At 34.1% G+C, this 25448-nt stretch overlaps 4 protein-coding genes and 1 pseudogene across 4 annotated transcripts; 1 reads left to right on the top strand and 4 right to left on the bottom strand.

Annotated features, from left to right (window-relative positions):
- The first annotated feature begins 89 nt into the window (after positions 1 to 89).
- Positions 90 to 2986, top strand: LOC127084540 (uncharacterized). Its single transcript, XM_051025012.1, has 2 exons — positions 90 to 1054; positions 2422 to 2986. Exons 1-2 carry the CDS (start codon positions 244 to 246, stop codon positions 2772 to 2774), a joined length of 1164 nt encoding a protein of 387 aa, XP_050880969.1. The 5' UTR covers positions 90 to 243; the 3' UTR covers positions 2775 to 2986.
- A 38-nt stretch (positions 2987 to 3024) lies between these two features.
- LOC127084544 (metacaspase-1) lies at positions 3025 to 4936 on the bottom strand. The gene is made up of 5 exons (XM_051025027.1): positions 4437 to 4936; positions 3993 to 4329; positions 3713 to 3833; positions 3435 to 3623; positions 3025 to 3349 (listed from the first exon to the last, which is right to left on the bottom strand). Exons 1-5 carry the CDS (start codon positions 4828 to 4830, stop codon positions 3290 to 3292), a joined length of 1101 nt encoding a protein of 366 aa, XP_050880984.1. The 5' UTR covers positions 4831 to 4936; the 3' UTR covers positions 3025 to 3289.
- A 5501-nt stretch (positions 4937 to 10437) lies between these two features.
- Positions 10438 to 12322, bottom strand: LOC127084529 (metacaspase-1). The gene is made up of 5 exons (XM_051025000.1): positions 11823 to 12322; positions 11404 to 11734; positions 11206 to 11326; positions 10967 to 11131; positions 10438 to 10887 (listed from the first exon to the last, which is right to left on the bottom strand). Exons 1-5 carry the CDS (start codon positions 12295 to 12297, stop codon positions 10828 to 10830), a joined length of 1152 nt encoding a protein of 383 aa, XP_050880957.1. The 5' UTR covers positions 12298 to 12322; the 3' UTR covers positions 10438 to 10827.
- A 1337-nt stretch (positions 12323 to 13659) lies between these two features.
- Positions 13660 to 16068, bottom strand: LOC127084519 (metacaspase-1-like; annotated as a pseudogene).
- Positions 16069 to 17818: 1750 nt separating this feature from the next.
- Positions 17819 to 23674, bottom strand: LOC127084513 (uncharacterized). The gene is made up of 5 exons (XM_051024978.1): positions 22870 to 23674; positions 20571 to 20709; positions 19332 to 20504; positions 18261 to 18609; positions 17819 to 18140 (listed from the first exon to the last, which is right to left on the bottom strand). Exons 1-4 carry the CDS (start codon positions 23592 to 23594, stop codon positions 18265 to 18267), a joined length of 2382 nt encoding a protein of 793 aa, XP_050880935.1. The 5' UTR covers positions 23595 to 23674; the 3' UTR covers positions 17819 to 18140; positions 18261 to 18264.
- Between the last annotated feature and the right edge of the window lie 1774 nt (positions 23675 to 25448).

The following is a 25448-nucleotide window of genomic DNA, read 5'->3' as shown; positions in this document are numbered from 1 at the left end:
AAATCATCGTACTTATCTTTTCCTAGTACTTACCTCATAATTTCATTCTGTTCCTATTTTGACCCCATAATTAATGCAGTAATGAGAATATTCATTTTCACACTATTATTACATTACTAATACTGTAAATAAATAAATAAAACTAAATAAAAAGCGTAAACAACTCAAATAAGCTGTAGTAGTAGTACGCTTTAAAAAATTTCATTATTATAAAGAAAAGAAAAGAAAACAGAAAAACTCAGAATGGGTAAGAGGAAGAACGCGGCAAATTCAGACGGCGGCGCCGCCATGCCGCTTTCACTTCCGTCGCTCCTCCGAACCCTAATATCTTCCCTATTCACCACTGCCTCTGAAAATTCCTCCTTCTTACCCCCTCTTAGCTTCAAACTACTCCAAACCCTTCGTTTCATAATCCTCACTTTTTACCTTTTTCTCCTTCGTTTCATTCCTTCTATTTTCTTCATCGACAATTACGAAGACGCCGTTAAATTCAACAACCATAAGTCTCATAATAATAAATACTCACACGATACACGAAACCACACCGCAATAGGACGCGCTCTTTCTCAGCTTCTCTCCGCGTTAAATGATATTCCGGTTAGTTCTAGAAAATACGAAGTCGTTCGATCGTTAACGGAGAAGATTATCGACGATAATCATCTCGACGGCGTTCATTCGTTGCGTGAGGTTAATCGAGTTGCCTTATCCGGAGCTTTTGGGAGGGCGTTGAGGCAGCTGGAAGGGAAGGTGGTGGAGAGAGAAGGAGAGGTTGAAGGGGAAGGTGATAGAGATGGAAGACAGTACTATATGGTTATGAAGCGTAGGATATGGTGGATGGTGAGGTTGGTGAGATGGAGGGTGAGAGGAGGAGAGGGAGGTTTGGATGGTGTTCCGGCGGAGAAGCTGGCGGCGGAGTTGGTTTGGATGGTTAAGAAGATGGTGGATTGTGGTTGTTCCGATGAAGCGATTAGGCGGTGGGCGGCCGCCTCTAATTTGGGATATCTGGCTCTTTCTGCTGACCCTCGTTTACAGACTTCATTTGTCAAACTTACTGGTACTACTATATTCATTATTCATCTTTTTTTTTTATATATATATTTTGTCTCAAAAATAGATAATTAACAAATATATAGATTTAATCTGTATAAGCCATTAAATTATGGAGAAGAAGAAAACCTTGATTGGGAAAATAGTAAGATAAAAATTAAAAGATGTTATGGCCGTGATTTTCGGAAACATTATGTCAAAACTATATGTGGCCTTGTAATGCAAAGAGACAACACTTGTAGTTCAAATAAGAGACGTGGCTTGTTTTCACCCTCTTTTGAAAATGAAGTAATAAGCGCATGATAATAAAGTTACTCTCTTTATACCTCTACACCGGAAACACGTGTGAAAGAAATGTCTTTAAAAAATGGTAAGACTAAAATGTGTTTTACTCAATTAAAATTAATAGCATTGAAGAGATGGTTAAAAATGGAATGTTTCTCCTCGTGTTTATTGACAAGTTTCACAAAATTATGGTGTTAAATTTTGAATAAAATCATGTTGTGTTTCATAATTTTGTAAACTCTCGCTAATTTCAAACATGTCATCTATAAATAAAATAATAATAATAATAATAATAATATTATTATTATTATTTATTATAATTATTATTGACATCAACTATTTTATCTTATCAATAGCTATTAATTTAAGGATGTATATTCATTAGGCATTAGATTAGATTAGTTATATATGAAGAAAAAAATGTGAAAGCTGTATATACAAATAAGATAGAGTACAGTATAAAACTTTATACATTTTAAATCAATTAGAATAGAATAATTGACAGAAAATTGAAGAGAGTAGAACAAAATATTTTTGTAAACAGAAATTAGTTTTCAGTAATTATTAATAACATTAAATTGAGTAACAGTCAGACTAGTCAATCTCTAATAACTCCTTGAAAATGATCCCAAAAATGGGATAGCGAGTAGTGGGATGAGACGTTTGCTTTTGATTTTATTTTAGATAAATTGCATATAATAACTTTAAATATATATATTTAATCTAAATTAAAAATAACTCAAAATTTATAAAATATTCATAAACCAAATCACAAAGCTTAATAAAAAACACTCAAAAATCAACCAGTTTTAATAGAAATTCTTAATAAACATCAACGAATCTTAATTTGATTCAAACCCCCAATGTTATCTTTAAAATCCGTTTTAAATTTAAAGGGTAATTTTATTTTTTCAAAAGAGAAAAGGAAAGCTGACAAAAAACCGCCTCCGCCCAAAACCATACAATAGTCACTATAATGTTATGCACCTCTGGTGACAATGCAGAGTAGTTGAGAACTATATACATCAAAATAATTGACTTTTGGAGTTCGTTTATGATTTCTAACAGCTCCTTTGAATTTTTCATCAGCATTCTTATTCAAAGAAGCCAAAGACTATGGCGTAGATGAAATTGACGAAAGCAAGATGAAGCAATGCATGCAGGTAAAGTTAAAGATGTTACAGACATGGCTTCCACTGTTGTGCAAGGCTAGTAATGGCGCCGACGCCCCATCATTGAGCATCAATGAGAGGGCTGAGTTAGAGAGGGTGTTGGAAGGCATTATAGAGGAGTTAGAACAAGAGAAGCAAGAACAGGTTCTTTCTCTTTGGCTCCACCATTTTACACATTGCTCATCCTCTGACTGGCCAAACCTCCATTCATGTTATGCCCGTTGGTGCTGTAAATCTCGCAAGCAGTTGTTGCTTTCGAATGAAATTTGATATATTTATACACTTCGCTTTTGATGTAGAACGAGTTAAAGTTATCCTACTTCAGCTCTGGTAGTTTTCAAAAGTTTTATGCCACTTAATTGTCTTGATTATTATTATTATGGGAATAGATAGAGAATATGTAGATATTAATTGTATCATGAAACCGTTACATCACTGAAAATATCTGTAATGTCAGTTTAATATGGTTGATATGCTTCTTATGTGTTTTTCTCCGCTTAAACAAAAATAGATGATAATGTAAGGGAAAATCATTATTCATAAGTGCATCAGATGCGGCATTAACCATTGATAGCAATTATTGAGCAGAGCTAGCTATCATGGGCTACTCTCTCTCAGTGTGCTTTTTTGGCACAGTGAGGCAGTAGTATTACAGTACTTCCCATGTTTGAAGCCAAATCTCTATAAAACTACAATAAACCTTTATTTTCTACCAACAAGAGGAACCTTGCCTGTTATTCATATTCATTTTTATTATTCAATGCCACTCCCTGTTATGTGTCGCATCATATTGCAATAGTCTTCGAATAAATATCGAATTTCTCAGAAGATGACAGTTGTGGATCCTGCAAACAAAATTCATTGTGAATCAGCTTCTTATAGGTTATTATTATTGATATCAGTATGTTTGTATGAGAACTGGTGTAATACATGAGCGTACTGCTGCCGATTGTCCGTGACATGCTGTTGCTGGTTCGGGCCAAACATTCCTTCTCTAGCGCCACGAATCGAAGTACGCATGGCATTAAGCAATTGACCGTAAGTCAGTTTACGCTCAACTTGCATGGCTTGGATGAAACTGTAAGTCAATGCACCAGCACTTTCCATGCCACTAAAGGCCTAAAATAAACCGATCAGAGGAAAATTATACTCTCTGATTCACATTAATCAATAGCCGAGATAAAAGATGCAGCATTACTACTACTAACCGATGTGTCTGCCGCACTTCCATCATCATCACAAGCGGAAATGCAAACCGCCAGCCCACCTCTGGTGCCTTTGTAACCAGCTCTGTGGCTTCTATGATCTTCCCATCCATAATAACCTTTTCTGTTTTATTTACTCCAAAGAAAAAAAAATCACATCTAGGTTTATTTGGAGATAACTTTCTCTGCTCTATTTCAAACATTTGCACATGAAATATCATGTAATTAATGTTGCATGACAAAATATATGCATTTATACATACAGCTTTGATTCTTAACTAACCTGTTCATCCTGCACATGAATGGTAAATCAAGAACTGTCCCACTAAAGCATGTATCAGTGACAGCATGAAGTTTGGCACCATAAGGTAGAGGCCTAACAATTGTAGCATTGATTTCATCGTCAAGAATCTTCCCTTCGCGCTCATAATCAACAGGGCATATAGCTTCATCGTAGCCATCAACCTCATCCATGCCGTGGTCCACTTGCCTTGATCCGTGGCCTGAGAAGTGAAGCACCAATGAGTCCCCTGCTTGGCAGCCTTCAACCAACCACTTCATTGCCATTCGCATGTTATATTTTGTTGGAATTCTCATCGGGTTTCTCTCCCCAGGTTCATCTGCATGTCATTTTTCAATCTTATTATGTAGAATTATAGATAGAAATATAATAGAATGAAAGGAATGAGATTAGGATCGTTTTTTGCTAGCTAGTTTGTAGTAGTACCTGTGAGCATGCGAACGCAATCAGTAGGAAAACCTAACTTTTGAGTGAGAAAGTACTTCATGCTGTGAACATCATTGAGAGAGCCTTTAAGGCTGTTAGCACTATTACCATAGCTAATACCAAATAACACAGCCCTCTTGTTACCATATGGAGACGGAGGTGTCATTGGAGCTTGTGGGCCCATCAGTGTGTGTGGCCAAGACGGACGTCGCCCATAGGCGGCCGGAGAAGGCGGTGAGTTGTTGTTGTTGTTGACAAAAGGGTAATTAGGTTGCTGGGAGAAACCTTGAGAGTGGCAACCAGAACACATCATGGCCATGGAATTGGCATAGCTATAGGCTTCTACTTGTATAGCCCTTCCACACTGACTGCATCTTCCTCTTCTAGTTGCCATCTTTTGGGGAATGTTTTGTTTGGTAAATTATTAGTCAAGAAGGAAAATAAACTGAGAAATGTGTTGATGATGAGATTGAATTGAAGGTGTGTCCCTTAAATCAAGTGTCTTGGAACCTTTAATTGATTTAATAATATGAACATATTGAATCACATTCTATTTGTCTTTCTTGGTGGACAAGGAATATATCAAAACCAACGGTTACAAACCAAATTTTCAGAATATACTTCTTTTTTTTGGACAGAAATTCAAAAAATGCTTCTATTGCATATTCTTCACTAATTGATTGCTTCTTTTTTTATATTTTTTGATAAGGTCCCTAATTGATTGCTGAGATGAAGAAGACATTGAAGGGTAAATTTTCTATAATATGGTTCAGTATTAAAGATCATTAGATACAAATAACAATAGTTAGTTCTCTAGGATTATAAACTGTTAAAGGAAAGAAATAATGTAGGGAGATGATGAGACTGATATTAACCAAGTTCATATTTTTTAGTCGGCGTATCTTTGCCCAATATCAAACAGCAATAAATCGGCCCACTCTCAAGCTCAAAGAGTATCTTCCGAGCTAACATCGTCAACGACCAACTGAAAACAGTTAGGCCGTTAGAGGACATTACTGTCACATCAGAGATAAACAAAAACGGTTTCTCAGTTACCAAGCTCACAACTCGACTTGAGTATTAAAGTGTTTGTAGATATACCACACACTTTTTGTGTTGCTGCTGTTATTTGATGTCACTAGCATTGGATTGGAGATAGTAGGATGGTCTGGGCTTAAAGGCTTAGGCCAAAACAAAACATGCTATTTGATTCAATATTTTTAGATTTCCTACATTTTTCCTTTTGACATATTTTGTTTCTATTGCCACCATTTAAAAACCTGCTTAGGGAAACACAATAAAACAATGTTATTCAATAAATCAATCCTAATAATGAGTGCGGCATAAAGTAAAAGTCTTTTAAATTTGTTGGTCTTAAATATAAAGAAATGTTAATAAATTTAAGCATATTTAATATCTTTATATCAAAATTATAAATGTATTAGTAATAGTGTTATCCCTTTTATATTAAATAAAAAAATTAAATGCACATAATTATTATTCTTAACAGCGTGAAAATTGTTTTTTTTTACTTATAGTAGTCTAGGTTTTGTGGAAAATTATAATGTGTATTAACTTTTTTTAATAAATAATTTTGATTTATTTGAAATCAATGATGCATTGACACTCATTAACTAGACTAGGGTCCGTTTGTTTGGTGCGCAGGATATGATATAGATAAGATGGAATAGAGAGTTGCATAGAGATAAGATAGGACAGTGACAGGATAGACAATTATCCTGTCACGTCATGTGTTTGGTGCACACGGAATAAGAAACTAAATAATATTATTTTATCATGTCATATGTTTAGACGCACTTGATAGTATCTTTGTATAATTATATAAAAAAATATTTAAAAAAAAAACAATATTAAAATTAATATCAAATTAAAATTTTCATACACATAAGTAGCACTAAAATAAGTAAATAATTATAAATAAAAATATCATTAAAATTAAAATTTGTATCAAATTTAAATTGTCATATGCAGAAGTAGCAACAAAACAACAAAAAGGCAATAAGATAATGTCAAACAAAATCATTATAAAGTATTGAAATCACTACATCAATGACTTAACAAATGCAAGACGATCATCAACATCAACACAACCCCAAAATATATGTGGCACAGATAATAATTTGTCATCGGTAATAAAACGCTCTTGTTCTGTTAGTTTCATTTTCTTCAACTTATCCATGATGTTTCTTGAATCATCAAACCCATCTTTACCAACTCTTAGACGATTTGCAGTTTCAGTCAATCTTTCAAAGATTTTTTCAATCATAGCCCCGACATTATTTCCTAACTCATATATACTTTGAGCAATTATACAATTTTTCAAAGGGAGACAAACCTGATGTGACAGACGATGAGATTCTATTAATAACATGAACATCAGTAAGAACTGCTTCACCCCAAAATTCACTAGAAACCGAAACAGACAACAAAAGGGAACGAATAGTCTCAATAATGTGACAGTGTTTCCTTTCAGAACTCCATTCTGCTGAGGAGTATCGGTACAAGATGTTTGATGAGTATTTGTACCATCAAATGCAAGCAATTCAGAGAATTTATTAGATGTATACTCACCATCTAAATCACAACAGAAGCACTTTATAACACTATTATGTTGAGTCTTAACCATAGCATGAAACATACAGTAAATATCAAAAAATTCAGAATGATTTTTCATAAGATAAACCCAACAATAACGAGTATAGTCATCAATAAGCGAAACATAATATCTAGATCCACCCTTAGTAAGAAGCGGTGATGGACCTCATACATCAGGGTGAAATAAGTCAAATGGTGCATATGAAAAAGAAACACTTTTACTAAATGGTAAAGCTGCAAATTTAGCAAGTTTACAACCACAACAATCTAAAATGTCACTAGTTTGTAACTTTCCTAAAGCTCCAATAGAAGTCAAATACTTTAATCTAGAAGCAGAGACATGTCCAAGACGGCAATGCCATAAATAAAAGCTAGAAGACGAAGAATCCAACGAAAAGAGGATAATAAATTAGTTGTGGAACTAGAGGTTAAGGCTACAGTATCTGGAACTCTTAGCTCATCCAAAACATAACGTCCCCTTGTCTACAGCCTGTCCCAATCAACCTCCCGAAATGAGGATCCTCGACACAACAAGAAGTGGAAGAAAATATAACTGAGTAACCAGAATCACACAATTGACTAACAGAAGCAAGACTCAAATTATGGTTAGGAATATAATAAAAATCAGAAAATGACAAATTAGGTGTGGAGATAGAACCAATGTCTGCTAATGGCATATAAGTGCCACCAGCAGTCATAACTGACATAGATGGTGTAGTATTCAAAGACAAAAATGATTTGACATCATATGACATATGGTATGATGCTCCTGAGTCTAGAATCCACATGAAAGGAGATATATCTAACAAACAAGAAGATTTCAAACCTTTAATATATGAGGCATACATGGAATGTGACTAAGTGGTAAGAAGCTTTTGGAGCTGCTCTACAATATCAGATATTTGAGAAGTAGTCTCAGATGGATATACATGATCAAAATCAGAGTCAGTGATAGTATGAGTAGCAACAACAACATTGGATGATAGACTTTTGAAATTTTTCTTACTTGATTTCAACTTGGGACATTGTGATTTCCAATGACCTTTCTCCTTACAAAAAGCACATTCATCAATATCAAACTCAACCTTACCTTGAGGTTTTCCTTTGTGAAATGGAACAACAAAAACAGATTGAGGAGTGGAGAGAACTCCTTTATATGGAATTAAATTAGAGTGGGACTTGAGTTTGATTTCTTCTGGCAATAATTCATTGAAAACTGAATCGATATTGAGAAGAGAATTATGATGCAGAATACCTCCAAGAAGGCCCTCAAAATCATCCCTAAGTGCCATCAAAAAGTAAACCAATTGTTGTTCTTCTCTTTGATCAGTGTATCCTTTGACAACTTTCAATTCAGTCGATTCCATAAGAGCCAATTAATCCCACAAATTAGTCATCATTGAATGGAATTCCTGGAAATGGTCATATTATTCTGTTTGAGAGCTCTAATATCACTCCCCAACTGATATCGTTTGGCAAAATTAGATTGACCATACAAACGTTTCAAATGGTCCTAAACCTCCTTAGCAGTATCATATTTTGCTAGTTGCACACCTATTGACTGAGAAATAGAATTAGTGATCTAAATAAGAATCTTCGAATTACTAACATCTCATGTTTCCAACTCTTTTGCATATTTTGCTTTATCTTTCTTATCGGTAGATTTAACCGATGTTCCATCAACATAATTCCACATCCTTTTTTCTTTCAATTTTTTTTTCATTACATAACTTTAATAAGGATAATTTTCTCTATTAAGTTGGACATTAATAAACTAAAGAGAATCATATTTATCATTACTCACTGTAATCAACTATAAAATAATCAAATCACCACAATTAAACAAAATAACAAATAAAATTGACTAACAGTTTGGTGTGAAATGTTGGATTCGGAAGTGCTCACGAAACTTATCTCTTAAATTTTATTATGCAATTTTAATGATTCTCCGTTTGTTCTAGTTTTTTACCTAAATTCGAGAATTGTCTAGCTACATAATCTCCATTACCCAATAAAGGAGAAGATGATTGTATATTCGTCCAATAGCTTTTCGTGTGATGCAATTGAATAGAATAGAATGAGTTGATTAGCCAATAGTGATGCAATTGAATAGACTAACCAGTAACAAACCTAATTAACCAACTGGTACAGTCAAACTCCAATTAAATAGTACTCCCTCCGTTCCTTTATAAGTGTCACTTTCTTGCAAAAAAAAAATTGTTTCTTTTTAATTGTCACTTGCAAAGTTCAAGGTAATATTAATTGCAATTTTGTCAAAATTACCCCTAGATAATGATTGCAGAGAGAGAAAAAGTAAAGTAAATATAATAAATAATTAAGGGTATTATAGGTAAAAGAAGAATTATTGTTTGAAAATTAACAATAATGATTAGCTTCCTTGGTATATGTAAAAAGTCAAAATATGACACTTAAAAATGAACGGAGGGAGTACCTTAAAACCAAGACTCCAATAAATCATCTATAGTCCAACTAATTGAAAATATATGGACCATTTTATAGTAGTTTCTGAAATCAAACCAAATTCTTTAATAATATATTAACAATAGTGAACACGGAGAAGAAAAGACTCTTTAACTTAGAGTTTCAATAAAATTAGAAAAACAAAAGAATAAAGGTTACACCAAAGTATAAATACTATACGGTAAGAAAGTACTAAACTACTCTTACAAAGATACAATAAATTAATATAATAATAATATTAATAATAATAATAATAATAATAATATCTAACAAGAAAAACTTTATGCTTTGTCGAGTAAATCAAAAAAATCACATTTATCATATTGAGTTGTGAGCTTTGTGCATTCTTGTGGGAGGAGATGAACATAACACACAACCAAAAGTGTGAAGATTGGAATAAATGGATGTGTGACTAAAAAGTCGTGAAAAGATAATCATTATTTAAAGATTGAGATGGTGACCGATTAATTAGGTGGACAGCAGTGGAGAGAACTTCACATCAAAATTACGGTGGTAGAAAGGATTTCAGTCAAAAAAAATTTCAACTATCCCATTTTATTTAGGTGTGGAAGGACATGATCTCTGTGATAAAATATTAACCGAAATATTGAAATAAATGAGATGTGTATTTTCCTTATTGTCAGAGTGCAGAATTTTAATTTTGGAAGAAATTTGAGTTTGAACATACACTTAAAAATTGTTTAAAGCAAAAAAATACTTCATTTTTAGAGCTCAAAAAATAGATTCACGAGAAACTAGTATAGTCATTCATAAAAGGGATAAATATTTGTATTTTGCTGAGATATAATATGTGATATTTATATTTGATTGATGAATCAGAAATTATAGAATTTTAATTTTAATTTTATTTTTACCAAAATTGCAATCAAATTGAACAACATTGAAAAAAAGAAGAATATTTATTACCAAGAACACCATATCTCACTAACTCAAGAAGTACATGAGTTTGGGTGACGAGGACGCTTATGCCATATTTGAAAAATCAACAGTAGCAAAATTACACGAAACAAAATGCAACAAAGAGCATGATGACAAAGATATGTTGAGAATGTATAAGTGTGAATAGTGTGGATAATAGTCCTATATTGGTTAGCTATGTAGCACGGACACCTCTGAAAAACGGCGTATCCGTGTCCGTGTCAGGGTCATACACCTGCACCGACACTTGTGGTTATATTTAATTTATTTATTTGTTCAAATTATTATCGGTACAGCAGGATTAACCTCACCTATTCCTACACACGTTTTCTTCATCAGGACTATTATTTATGTGTCATATTAGAAATAACTTGGTAGAAACATCAAACTTCTCAGAAGACGAAAGTTGCGGCTCCTGCAAAAAAAACACATTTAGTATCAACTTCAGGTAAATTGATGAGAGTTTTGGCCCTTCTATATAACTGGTACATTACATGAGCATGCTGTTGTTGCCAAGTGTTTCCGGCAAGATCTTGGCCTTTTAGCTCATACTTTCCTGCTTTAGCCCAATGGATTGTAAAGAGCATCGCATTGAGCAATCGGCCATATGTCAATTTCGGTACGTCTTGCATGACTTGGAGGAAACTGTAAGTCAAGGCCTAATGGATACATCAACCATTAGAATAGGTGGGGGGAAAAAAGATGCATAATGCATTACTAATTTATTACTAACCGATTTGCTTGCTGCATTTCCATCGTCGTCGCAGGCTGAAATACAAACGGCTAGCCCTCCTCTTGTGCCTTTGTAGCCAGCTCTCCGGTGTCTTTGATCTTTCCATCCAAGAGAACCAAACCTGCTTCAACCCAACAAAGTCTATTGAATCAAGAAATCTTATACTAAATATCAATATTTTGTAACTAACTGACTAACCAGTTTGTCTTGCACACGAATGACAAGTCGAGAATTGTCCCGCTAAAGGATGCATCAACAAGGGCATGAAGTTTGGCTCCATGAGGTAGAGGCCTAACAATTGTAGCATTGATTTCGTCATCGAGTATCATCCCCTCGTGCTCGTAATCAACTGGACATATCGCTTCATCGTACCCGTCAGCCTCATCTCGGTTACGATCTTTAACCCTTGATCCGTGTCCGCAGAAGTAAAACACCAAAGAGTCTCCTGGTTTGCAGCCCTCAACCAACCACTTCATCGCCATTCGCATGTTACTTTTTGTCGGGGTCGTGTTTTTCTCCTCCGAATCATCTGCAGGTTATATATAAATGGTGTTAATGTTAAATATACATAAATATGCATTAGTACTAAAATGTCATAAAAGTTGAACAGAAAGTACCTGTTAGCATGTAAATGGAATTGCTCGGAAATCCCAACTTGTCAATCAGAAACTGTTTCATGCACTTAGCATTGTTCGCGGAACCTCTAAGCTTCCTCGGTGCCGCTGTATTAGCATAACTGATTCCAAATAACACAGCCCTCTTGTTACCAAATACAGAAGGAGGCCTGAACGGAGAAGAATAGGGACGAACCGGTGTTCCATAGGTAGTAGTAGCAGGATATTGTATGCTATAATTGTAGTTGTAGAGGCTAATGAAAACGGATCCGTTTCCATTTCCTGAAAGGCTCCCAGGTGAATTATTTATCAAAGATTTTTCTTGGTGTTTTCTTTGATCACCATCCTTGAATCCGTGATTAGCAGATATAATAGCCTGCAATTCCACACTAACCAACTCTTGTTTTGTGCTAGTGTACATAGCAATATCATTATCTTGCTTTTGCTGATAAATGCTATTCAACCTCGTGTTTTTCATTCTAGTTTTTTCAAGGACCTGAATGCTACCTTAAAATAGTGAATGTGAATGTGAAACCGAGCTGAAGTAAAACCGCGCCTGACTCGCAGCCAAAGACAGTGAAGGAAGGAGAATCTTTCGATTGCCTTTAAGATAAGATTTAGGTAAGTCTTTGAATAATGATCACTTATCATCAGGAACTAGATGCTGTAACCTTCTTTATTCTATATTCAGTTAATGGGAAGGAAGACTATATTCTTAGTATGCAACTTGAAATTGAATAACATGGAAACTTTGATTCCTAATGATATGGTAGGACATGAGATAGAGAGGAATCTGGTGTGAAAAATGTCATGTTGTGTAGATGTGATTGTAGTCATATTGTATTCTTCATTTCCTCTTTTTCAACTTCTCACTCATCTTTATCACTGATATAAATGGATGAGGTTTTATTATAGCTTTTCATGCTATTTGAAATTGAAATTATATACTTTCAATCTAGTTTTAACCAATTGATAATGTTAAAATACATTTCTTTTTATGAAAAAAATCAAGGAGATAGTAGGGACATCAATGTTCATACTAGTGAATCCAACTAGATCGGAACCGAAACAACGACAATAACAACCAAGCCTTATCCCATTAAGAGGTATCGGCTACGTGGATCAACATCCGCCATAATGTTTTATCTAGGATTTTCACTGCATCCAGACGGTGATGCGACGGCCCTTGCTCTTTTGACATTGTACTCGAGCCATACAGCGTGTTGCTTACATGCAACGACCTAGCATTCACATTATTTTGTAGTTGATCCATGTCATAGAGATTCGATAAAGTTTTACGTTGGTTGTCGATTGTCTAACACAATCCTCTCCTTTTATCCGGGCTTGAGACTGGCTATGCATAGCAAAGATTACAAGACATGCAATTTTTCTAAGTTTGCATATAGAGCTCAAACCACCTAATTTTGAAAGCAACTTCAACATAATGCATTGCATCATCAAAGTTAACCAAAACAATTGTGGTTAGTGAAGCATCCCATGAAAGAAGTCATAGAGTCTCTGACGATGCCACCGCTTGCTTGCACTCCAAGATTTCATCTTGCAGCGCCGTCTGAATTGCATTTGAGTCAAGAAACAAGCAGGTTATGTCATTGAACTCTTATTTACATATTCATTCTTGATCAATTCCTATTTACATGATTGCAGCTATTCATTCTTGTAGTTTTAGTTGGAACATATATATACATGATTTCTGAAATTGCAAAGAGTGTTTGAATCGGTTTATTTACGATTGAAAAGAGGTTTATTAACTTGAATATTCCAAAGAGGATTCTAGATTGCTCTTCAAATCAAATCAAAAGTTACTTGTTGTGAAAATGCATTTCGAAACAACTTCATGTATATTATGGCATGTTGTAGAAATATACACTGTATTATGAATAAATTATATTGATAAGAACTTTGTATAACTGATGAAATATAAGGACTGATATATAGTGCTTCCATTCCAAGTGTCCCTTGTAAGCTTTTGGCTTTTCAGTTCAAACTTCAAACTTTCGCGCTTTAGCCTAATGAGTTGCAGAGTGCATCTGATTAAACAAATGGCCATATGTCGATTCAGGCCTTTGTTTTATTGCGACGTAATTGCTCAAAGTGATATTCTCGTATTAACGTCAAATATCGCCGATGATGATAAAAGAGGGTCCTGCAATGCAATGTTCCAAACACTTCATGAATGAATGTATCCCGTTTCCTTAAAATAAATATCATGTAAAGACTATGGAAGAGCTTACCTGATCAATTTTACTTCGAAAAATACGTTTCAAGATCCTGTTAAAGTGTTTGTTTTGGTGAATCTTCCCAATTTCGTCGTGCAGTTTTTCTAGCAAACCGGCATATGTAATTCCAGAATGTTCTCTGATTATTTTTGTTAAAAGATAGGTCATAACACCATTCATCTGTTTTCCTCCGAAAGCCTGCGTAGATTCGTCAAAACTCAAGAAAAGGAATGAACAACAAATATGTCTATTGCATTGCAACAACAGATCAAAATTCTTACTGCAGTATCAGCAGCTATCTGATAATCTTCACAAGCACTTATGCAAATGGCCATTCCACCATCTGTAGATTTATTAACAGATTGCGTGTTATACGGACTGTTATCCAACCATTTCCAATTTCCGCTGCAAGCATATATGCATACAATCATTAGTTAGCCCTACGATCGACTAATCCGGGGAACCAATCCCAGTGTCCACTAGCGGAGGTCCAATTGAAAGCTCTGTACGAACTAGCCTAACACAAAAATTGTTAACACCAGTGAGATTTGAATCTGAGATCTTGAGATGAGCACACTCGTAGGTCTCAAGCCTTCACAAGCAGGCCAACTCCTAGGAGTTAAGTTGTATGATTTCTATTCGACGGAAAAATCAAAGGGTAGAAGATATGTACTTACATGTCTTTTTTATAAACATACATGAGATCAAGAGTAGTTCCACTATGACAAGCATCAATAAAAGCATGAAGTTTAACACCATTCTTGAGAGGTCCAACAATGGTAGAGTTGATTTCATCATCAGTAATCATTCCTGATCTAATAAAATCAACAGGACAAATAGTTTCATCAAGTCCATCAATTTCATCTTCTTTATCATGTGCCGGTTGTTGCATACCATGTCCAGAGAAGTAGAACACCAATGAGTCTCCTAATTTGCAGTCTTTCACCAACCATTTTAACGATTCCATTATATTCTTCCTTGTCGGAATGAAATTTGGATCCTTCTGTTCTTCTGCAATTCACAAAATTTGTCGGTCGTGCATGAAAATAAAATTGTATCACAGTAAAAGTTTGTATAGCAGATACCTGTGAGGATGCGTATGGATTGAATCGGGAATGAAAAACTATCGACCAGTAGAGATTTCATGTTAACAACATCATTAATGGTTCCCTCGAGCCTAAATCGACTTCTTCTGCTGTAAGAAACTCCACAGAGAACCGCACGTTTGTTGCCGATTATAGTTGTGGAAAACGAGGACGACGAATAACCTGAACCAATTCTGCTAGCGTGATCTAGTTTCTTCTGGTTGAGTAATTTGGCTCCTAAACTGTTTTCTCTTGATACAATTCGGCTAGCACGGTCTAGTTGCTTCTGGTTGACTAATCTGGCTCCTGAACTGTTTTCTCTTGATTGCTTATTACCTGAAATCAATTTACTAACATCTTTGCATTGGTAGCAACGGTATGTAGTTGTTTTTGTTGGTACTAAATGCTCTTGTTTGCAACCATTGCAGACAAGTTTTTTCTCCATGGTATGCTTTGAATTAAGGAAGTTATGGTAACTTGTAGAAGAAGCAACACTGTTTTTGCTTTGTTTGGCTTTTGATTTATCACTCATTGTTTGGTGAGGCTAAGTATATATGCAACCACTATGTGCATGAAGAATATATATAGAAAGAAGCTTTCAAGGCAAATGTTCCATTGGATTTGAGCTGTGATCAACTCAAATGTGAAAACAATCATACTTTGAGTCTTTGCACAGCTATCAACCAAACACATTCGGGAACGCGAATTTACTTTGATAAATTGAAAATTGTGAACCGTTACATAAACAATGTTAGAATTTTTTTTTTTTACTAATAAAATGATGTCAAAGTGGAATCCAATCCCTCAATGGGAGATCTTGAAAGGTAACCATTATGGATAGTTAATTGAAACTCAAAACTTAATTCATGTGACAATGGGTTTATTTATGATTAAATAAGAAGAATACTTGTTATTGGTTGGAGCATCTCATTTGTGTTGAAGAGATATATAGTATATATATGCTTTTATTCATTATTCTCACATTAAATAATCAAGAACCGGATGCTCTTATATTTGGTTTATGTTCTTTGTGTTTTTTTAAATAAATCAATAGTGGAAAATGTTTAAAAAAAATCATATTGATATTTTTTTTTCCAACTTTAGTGCACATGTGGTTTTTAATTAGATTTAATGAAAATAATAACCTAATTTCAATAATATAAATAATTTTAAACATATAAATATTGCTCCTAAATATAATGAAAAATCTTAAATGGATGATGATGTACCGCTATGACAGGATGGAATGGGACCTACAAGACTTGCAGGTCAATTTAAAATTTAATATGAGCGTGTCTTGCACTTTAATATTTTGGATCATGTGATATGGACTGACATAAATTTGGATATCAATTGGGTCTTAATAAATTTTATTACATTCTTCAATAAAATAAATAATTATATTTAAAAGATAGAAATAAATAATGAATTATATTTAAAAGATAATTATATAAGATGATAAAATTTGAAAGACATTAACAAATTAACTAAATTATATAAACTCTAATAAATTAATCACTTAACTTCTATATTCTATTATTCTATCAGTCCTAAAAATTCATAATAAAATAATATTTATTACAAAATTTGTAGTACAAAGCTATATAATCAACTTATAACAAAATAGCAATAAGGCTAAAAGAAAAAGTTTTGTAAAAATATTCACTTTTTTATTGATAAAAGCTAAAATACCAATTAGGTAAAAAGAATGAACTTTACTTAACTATTTTTATTTTTAAAAAATAGAAAATAGAATATCAATTTAGACTAGTTAGGCTAAAATGAGAAGAAAAACAAATATCATCAAACTTTGTGTGCTTTTAAAAAACTTTAAATGATTGATTCTTCTAAATAAAAAACAGATTGCAGTCAACCATAAAATATAAATTTTCAATAAATGATATAGAAAGAAAAAATTGAGATATTCCTTCGGATCACTATTATTAATAAAATTGACTTTTTTTGATACATTTAATTGTCAATGTATCTAATCCATATATGAACTATATACATTAATCCTGAAATATATCAAAAATGCTATAAGCAACTTGATGAATTTTTAAGATGGAAAAAGAATGATAAAAATGATTCAAAAAAGTTGTTAAATAATTAAATTAAAAATGAAGAAAAAATATAACAGAATAATTATCTCTATGATATTATATCATTTTATAAAGGATAGAAAGTACAAAGAATGTAAAATAAAAATGAGAAACAAATCCATCATAACTATTGTTTTTATAAAACGATCAAAAAAAGCTTAATTGTATAAAAGAAATGTCTTTTTTATTAAAAAAGCTAATTGTAAAAAAAAGAATTGTCTATTTATTAAAAAAAACTAATTGTATAAAAGAATTGTCTGTTTATTAAAAAAAACTAATATAAATGAGAAATGAATCTAACATATTGAATAGATAAAAGAATTGTAAAATTTGTTATAATAAAGAAAATTAATATTTTTATATAAGCAAGTTAATATAACTGCTATTTTTATAAATAGCATAAATAAAACTAAACTACTCTCATTTTGTTTTATCTTTTAATTAAAAGACTAATTATCTTTTCTCGTTTCAATTACAAGATACTCTACAACTTTACATTACATAATTAGTAAGCTCTTCTAATAAAATACATGTTATTAATAGGCATTTTTTTAATTTGGCAATCACTACCAATGTGCTATTTAAACTGTCGCTATATTCTTTGCCTTATTCATGTTTTCACTTTGATGTGTAATGGAGTTCAATTGAAAGACCTCTTAACACAATTACAACATTGATACAAACTGCAAAAAACAATACTACATGATAAAATTTGGTTCTCTTGGGAATAAACAGGATGGTGGTGTGTGGTAGTAATAATACAACATACAGCGAGTCAAGGAGAAATTAGTTGATACCACACTACGATAAATCTATGCAGACACCATAATTGAGCACTCTATCAACCCCGTAAGCTGGATTTTCTCTTCAAGATCAACTCCTGCTACTGATTTTCAGCTGCCAAAGTTTAAAGGAAAGTAAAATATTAAACTTGAGATCACACAGAATATGTTAGGAAGACAAGATAATAGTTAGCAATATTGTCAATTCATCAATTTATAGAGAAAAAACAGTTACCAGTCTAAAGATGGCCAGCATTTGGTGAACCGCTGTCCAACATATTGATTTGACCAGATATTTTTGCCTTGCAAACTGGACACATGAATCCAACAGAATCTGATTGTATTTCAGAATTAACAGCATCATGGTTAAACTCTATTCCACACCATACACATGCCGTTGTGAGTAGATTATTGCCATCCACATTTAACATAACTTCTTGTGATGCAGACTGAGCTGAGGATACACATGTCCCTTGCACCACTAGGTGATTTGCTAACTCGGCTGACACATCAAGAGAGCCTTGAACACTTGCAAAATCGTACTCGAGAGAACCTATATCTTCTAACCTCAATTCCTGGAACCCCTGTCAATGAGCAATAACATGAATAATTTTTCAGGGTAAGATCAGTTAAGTGCATCATGGGTGGGTAAAAGATAGTAGATGCATACAAGAATTTGATGTCCACGTTGCTATAATCCAATAATCATAATTTGCTTTAAGCAATAAGTCAAATGAAGATATAATATACTATCAAATAAGACATGTTTGCTTTAAGTACACAAGCACATAGTTTTTCAACATTAAAAAAGTACACACACATAATCATAATCCAGCAGCTAGCACTACTCAAATCTCCAAGACACTAAATTCAAGAGTAGGAAAAATGTGCAAGGTTGATGAGCAAATAAGACACCAGGAAAGCATTTTTAATCTCTGTATAAATAAAGAGGAACTACACCCACAATCTCTTCGTCGCCACAAAAACAAGCATGCCCAAATAAAGAGATTTTTTTTCTCTTTCTAAAATATAATATTTTGAGAGCATTCAAAAGAGGGAGAGCTTTAATCGCTGGTTCAACAAAGGCTTTGTAAATAATGAAAATTTACAGCAACAAACCAATATAAAATAAAATCTGAATACATTAGAGACATAGACAGAGGTAAGCACGGTAGACCACAGGACATGCGTAGAGGGCTTAGAATTAACCACTTTCTAAGAGGATCCTGATATGATACATGCAGGAACACTCCATCTATTTTGCAACATATATGAAACCCTGGCAAGGATAAGTTATGCATTATACCTTGTCTGAGCTGAATGCAGAAAAAGAATACAAAGATTGTTCTGGGGATACAGAGGTGTTAGAAACCCTAGATTGGATCACATTTTCTTTAGAAGTTGAAATTGCTGTCACTTGAACATTAGCAACACCAGGTGCATCTTTGCAGCCACCTAAACTAATTTTCAAGTCACTTTTATTACTATTGTCTTCATCAAGTTTAAGATCCCCTTGGGTATTGATGCAACCAGAATTTTCACTCTTAGGTTTCATGTGATTGCCAGATGAAGGAAACAGCAGGCTTTGAGAAACTCCTTGCAGATTAATCCCAGAATGATCAAACCCCTCAACAGTCAGCGGAACATCACCTTTTCCTTTAGAAGTATCAGGTGCATCAACATTTTTCTTATTTACAGATAACAAGCCCATGTTATCTTGAAAACTAAACATCTTTGCATCAATAACTTGGTTATTGTAGTCAATCTTTTCTACTGTTCCATCCATGGGTAAACGAGGACTACCTTGCTGATTTGAATTGTGAACTACATTTTTGCCAATCAAGCTCTCTTCCATTTGTTGTTCATTAATCGGAAACTCGACCTTTATGTTTTCATCTAAGTCACCAACCGCAATTCCTGAAACAGGGATCCTATTTAGTCTAGAAGAACAATCTGGTTCCATGACAGAATCCTCCATTATAGAGTTTTGAGCAATCTCGACGAGGGCATCCATCTTAGAGATCCTAGAGGGCATCTCATCCGTGACGGGAGACTTGTCTGCATTCATGACATTAGGCTGACTCGGCAAATGTTCAGCTCTCCTCACATAATTCCGAACATGTATCCCAACATGACTATTGTAGCGACGCCTTTCCAAAAACACTTTATGACAAAACTGGCACTCAAATTTCCCATCTTTAATTATAACTCCATCTGAAACAGATGCACCAACTCGATACCGTTTCGTTGTCCTTTGATGAATAGACAACAGGTGCTGCAAATATGCATCCTTCTCATCAAAGGTCATGCTGCACTTGTGACATTCAAACAAATCATGTATTTGCACATCTGCAAGGTTCTCCGTCTCCAACAAGGACACTTCTTTCAATCGTTCATTAGAGACAGACAAACCAGACACATCTGAGTTAGTGGCAACAATCTGCCGTTGATCATGCTCCTCGCGAGCAACACCTACAGACTGCAACACAACCCATTAACCTCCAGAATAATATCACAAAAGATCAACACCAGCAGGGTTACTTACATTATCAGTAGTAACTCTCTGTTCCTGAAGTATATTTTCACTCTTGTGACTGATTTGTAACTGTAAATCAGAGTGGCCAAAGCGAGACTGCAAATAGGAAGAAACTTCTTTGCAAGACACAAACTGCTGTCCACTAGGGCTGTAGAATATCAAACAAGAGAACAAATAAGCTCCAAAACCGAAACTAAAACAAACAAACACAAGCAGACATATTAAGGGCGTATTTTGATCGACTTATTGGACTTTCCCTATTGACTACTCCAAAAGCAGAAGCAGCCGTGAGATTGTTTGAAAGAGCTTAAGAAAACTGCTTATGACATGTTCATAAGTTGTTTTCAACTTATTTCTATAAACTCTCCAGAATAGCTTATAAAAACAGTCTATAGCCTGCATAAAAACATTTTGACTTCATTTTATCTTTTGTTATAGAAATAGCTTATACATAAGCACTCATATGATGATTGATTATGCTATAAGTGCTTAATTTATTAAACTATTTATCCAAACAGGGCTTACTCCAGAGGAAGAGTCCTCACTCCTTACACATTGATAAGCAAAGCACATTAATGTTTTCTCAAATTGTCACCGAAAAAGGATAGCAGCGCCGCTTATTTTCTGTTTGCCTTCTATTTCTCTTTAAACTTTATTCAGTCAGTCAACAAATCACATTACTCATAAATACATGTGACTTTTGCAATATTGTGAAATGGAGTGGAATGATATTCCATTGTTTGGATCATTTAAAATTCGATGGAGCGGGGAGCGGAATGGAGTGGTATGGATTCCATTCCATTCCATCACTTACCACCATATTTCTTCCCCTCCAATTTGGGTGGAATGAACAACTTGCCTTATTCCGTTCTAAAATTTCCAAACAATGGAATGGGACATTCGTTCCGCTATGCTCCACTCCGCTTCGTCCCACTCCGCTCCACTCCATTCCGCTCCGTTCATTTTATGATATCCAAACATAGCCATCCAAAAAAGGGTGGCAGCGCAGCAGCTTATTGTCTGTTTGCCTTCTATTTCTCTATAAACTTTATTTACTCAGTCAACACAAATCACATTACTCATAAATACATGTGACTTTTGCAATATTGTGATGCAAATGATATAAATGTGTAATTGAAGAAAACAAAATAGACAAAATAGATATAAATGTTCGAGACAGCTGAAGGTTCATGAAAAGAATTATCCTATCCATGATTTATAGTTGGCAGTTGTGGTGTTTGTGCTTAAAGTTTAAAGACATTATCTGTATGGATCTAGATTTTGAGTTTTCAGATATCACAAGAGTTTGAAATATTCGTTTGACCAGAAGGAGTTGGATATGAGGCAAAGAATGTGGCTTGAATTTATGAAAGACTACGACTTCGAGTTGAGTTACCATCCGATTAAAGTTAATATGGTGGCATATGCTTTGAGTAGAAAATCCTTGCATATGTTGGTAATGATGGTTAGGGAGATGGACTTGATTAAGTAGTTCTGAGATCTTAGTTTGGTATGCAAGATGACGTTGCAGAGTGTTATGTTGGGTAGCTGAGTTGACTAACAGTGTTCTGGACGAGATCAGAGAGGGCCAACAATCATATTTGGGATTGATTGAACGGTTAATGTTGATCAATCAAGGTAAAGAGGTGGATTTCAGGATTAATAAGAATAGTGTTATGAGGTTCGAAGATAGAATTTGTGTACCAGACTTGCCAAAACTTAAGGAGAAGATTCTTGAGGAAGGTCACAGAAGTGGTTTGAGTATTCATGTTGGTGCTACAAAGATGTATCAGGACCTTACCTATTGACTACTCCATAAGCAAAAGCAGCCGTGAGAATGTTTGAAAGAGCTTAAGGAAACCACTTATGACATGTTCATAAGTTGTTCTCAACTTATTCCTATAAACTCTCCAGAATAGCTTATAAAAACAGTTTATAGTCTATATATAAACATTTTGACTTCATTTTATCTAATGTTATAGAAATAGTTTATACACAAGCACTCATATGATGATTGATTATGCTATAAGTGCTTAATTTATTAAACTATTTATCCAAACAGGGCTTACTCCGGAGGAAGAGTCCTCACTCCTTACACATTGATAAGCAAAGCACATTAATGTTTTTTCAAATTATCATCGAAAAAGGATAGCAGCGCCGCTTATTTTCTGTTTGCCTTCTATTTCTCTATAAACTTTATTCAGTCAGTCAACAAATCACATTACTCATAAATACATGTGACTTTTGCAATATTGTGATGCAAATGATATAAGTGTGTAATTGAAGAAAACAAAATAATGGATTAAACCTTATATATCTGCGGCAATAGATCCAAGCTCGACCATCTTTTCTCTTCAAACTAAGAAGAAGCTTCCAATCAAGAGGCAGCACGTCTCCAAAATCCGCAGCATCAACGATCCTCCTCTTCCTCCTCCTACTTCCCCATTGACCAACCAAATCACTCAAAAACCCTAACAACTCTTCCTCACTGTTCATTCCCTCCGTCCGTCTCGCCAGCTCCGCCGCAAACGGATGTTCCACATTAAACAACGCAGCAAGATCAATAGCAACGCCATTCTTGTTCACAATCCCCATCCCTCTCTCATCCAAATGCGTATTCACTTTAGGTTTCCTCCCTCTCTTTCTCTTCCTCACTTCACCGGTAAACAAAACCGGCGGCGAAGGAACTGTCGGCGGAAGAAGCTCCACCATGTCGAACTTCGGATCTTCTCTGATAAACTGCTTGAGGTAATCGACGATGATGCGGTGGTCGGAGGGGAGGGCGGGAGTAGGAAGAAGCGGCGCAACGCGACATAGACGGCGAGGTCGAGAGTAGGTTTGACGGTGGGAACCGGCGCTGTGGTTGAAGGTTGAAGGATCGATTTTGGGAGTGATGATATCGCGCGTGGATTTGAGGTCGAAAGCGGAGAGGGAAGAGAGAGAAAGCGCGTGAAGTTCAGAATGTGAGAGAGTGGTTGAATCAATGGAAGATAACCACTCCATCTTCACCGTTGATTGTTCTTCCTCCTTCATCTTCCTCTTCTCATGAAAATTGAAAATGCCTCTTCTTCAACTCAGCACAGTTTTTAGTGGAAACTATTATTTTATTTTTTACAGAATATTTAGCATAAATTCTTCTTTTGTTTTTCTCATTTTACTTTTACTTTTACTTTTACCAGACTGGTGTTTTTTTCTTCTTGTTTTCTGGTTTAGTAACCCAAAAAACAATGGGTGAGTCGTTTTTGTTTTCCAACTTTATGGATTTTGGATTAAAATTAAAAATGCAAATTAAGAATTCAGAATACATTTTTTGTGGTTTAAAGTTCATTTAATTACTTTAAGAATTTCATTTATAGAACGTTTTAATTTTTGTATTAAAATTACATTTTTTTTGTTTAATTAATTTTAAGTTCATTTAATTACTTTAAGAATATTTTAATAAATCCTCACTTCATAAATTACTTTATAATTAGACGAGCATACAGTACTTTTTAAATTTTGTATCACGTGCTTTAAGAATTTTTTGGATAAATCCTCAATTCAAAAATACTTTATAATTAGACCAGCACACTTGTACTTTTTAAACCATGTGTGTGAATGTGTATGTATGTCCGTGTACGTTCTAAATATTCATTTATGTGAAAATATAAAATTTGGGGATTAGTATTTCACTTTAAATGAAAAACTTTGATTTTATTATTGAATTCGGAGTGAAGTTTTCATAGTCTTATATATAAAAGTAATTTTATAAAAAAGTTTACCTTTAAAAGAAAATTTAAATCATTTAAGTCTCACACTTCTTTTCCTACTTTTTATTTTAAAAATCGTTAAAAATATAAAATAAAATAAAAAAGTAGGGATATATTTGAAATAATGATATTGAATGTAATAAATATAAATAATTTTTGCTTATAATTAAGATCATGAAAAAAAATTGTTGTTTATGTTTGAGATCGAAGGGAGTATTTGTTAAACAATTGTAACTTTCAAAGTTACTCGCTTCGTCGTTCGACGGCAAGCTGCTACAGTCGTTGAAGTGACTAGGATCCAACTATGATCCATCGTTGAATTCTGTCTAACCTAAGGCAGATCATGGAATTTCCCAACTTTCTTCATTCCTCGAATCTACTCCACAATTTAGCTAGGTGAACCTTCCTTCTGAACTATAGTATCGTCTACCATGTCCGGACATGAAGCGCTCCCAAATTTTTAGCTCTTGCAGACTAATCTTGGCCCACTATGAGCTAATGAACTGTTGAACAGTGTGTATCAGATGGTTCAAGGCAAAACTGACAAGCCTTAACCAGCATACTAACTCATATCATAAAAAGTATGCAGAACGCCAACCCGAAGAACGACATTGTGCAAGAGGTGGCTTCACACAAAAGCACCTTCCCTGAACCAATAAGTGATCCAAAAGAGGTGCAAAAATCTCCAACCAGCCAACGACACAGGCATCATATGTTAGGTGTGAATATGAAAGTAGAAAAACGGTCTAAAGGGGGTGAATAAATCCAAATTAAAAAATGAAACTGTCGTTTTCCAAAATCAGAGTGTTTTCAAAAATGAGTTCCAAGTGGAAGGTTTTAAGAGAAAATTAAAATTATACAATTGAGTATGTTCAAACTAACACAGTTCGTTTCACAAATATCCAAGATTATAACAATGAAACGATTGGTATGAATTGATTCAAGTTGTGTAGTCACGAGAAGTGTACATAATTGATTCAATATGTGGAATCCTAAATTCAATCAGTTTTCATATTTATCAATCACAATGCTAGCTTGATTAACGCTATCAAGAACAAAATGATATAATACGAAGGAATTGAAAAACATAGCATGTAATCACTATGAATATAAATGTAAGAGTAGAGTTAGAGAGATC

This window comes from Lathyrus oleraceus, chromosome 1 (assembly GCF_024323335.1).
Source record: "Lathyrus oleraceus cultivar Zhongwan6 chromosome 1, CAAS_Psat_ZW6_1.0, whole genome shotgun sequence".
Lineage (NCBI taxonomy): Eukaryota > Viridiplantae > Streptophyta > Magnoliopsida > Fabales > Fabaceae > Lathyrus > Lathyrus oleraceus.
Note: the sequence above shows the minus strand (reverse complement) of the source record. Positions and strands in the feature narration are given on the sequence as shown.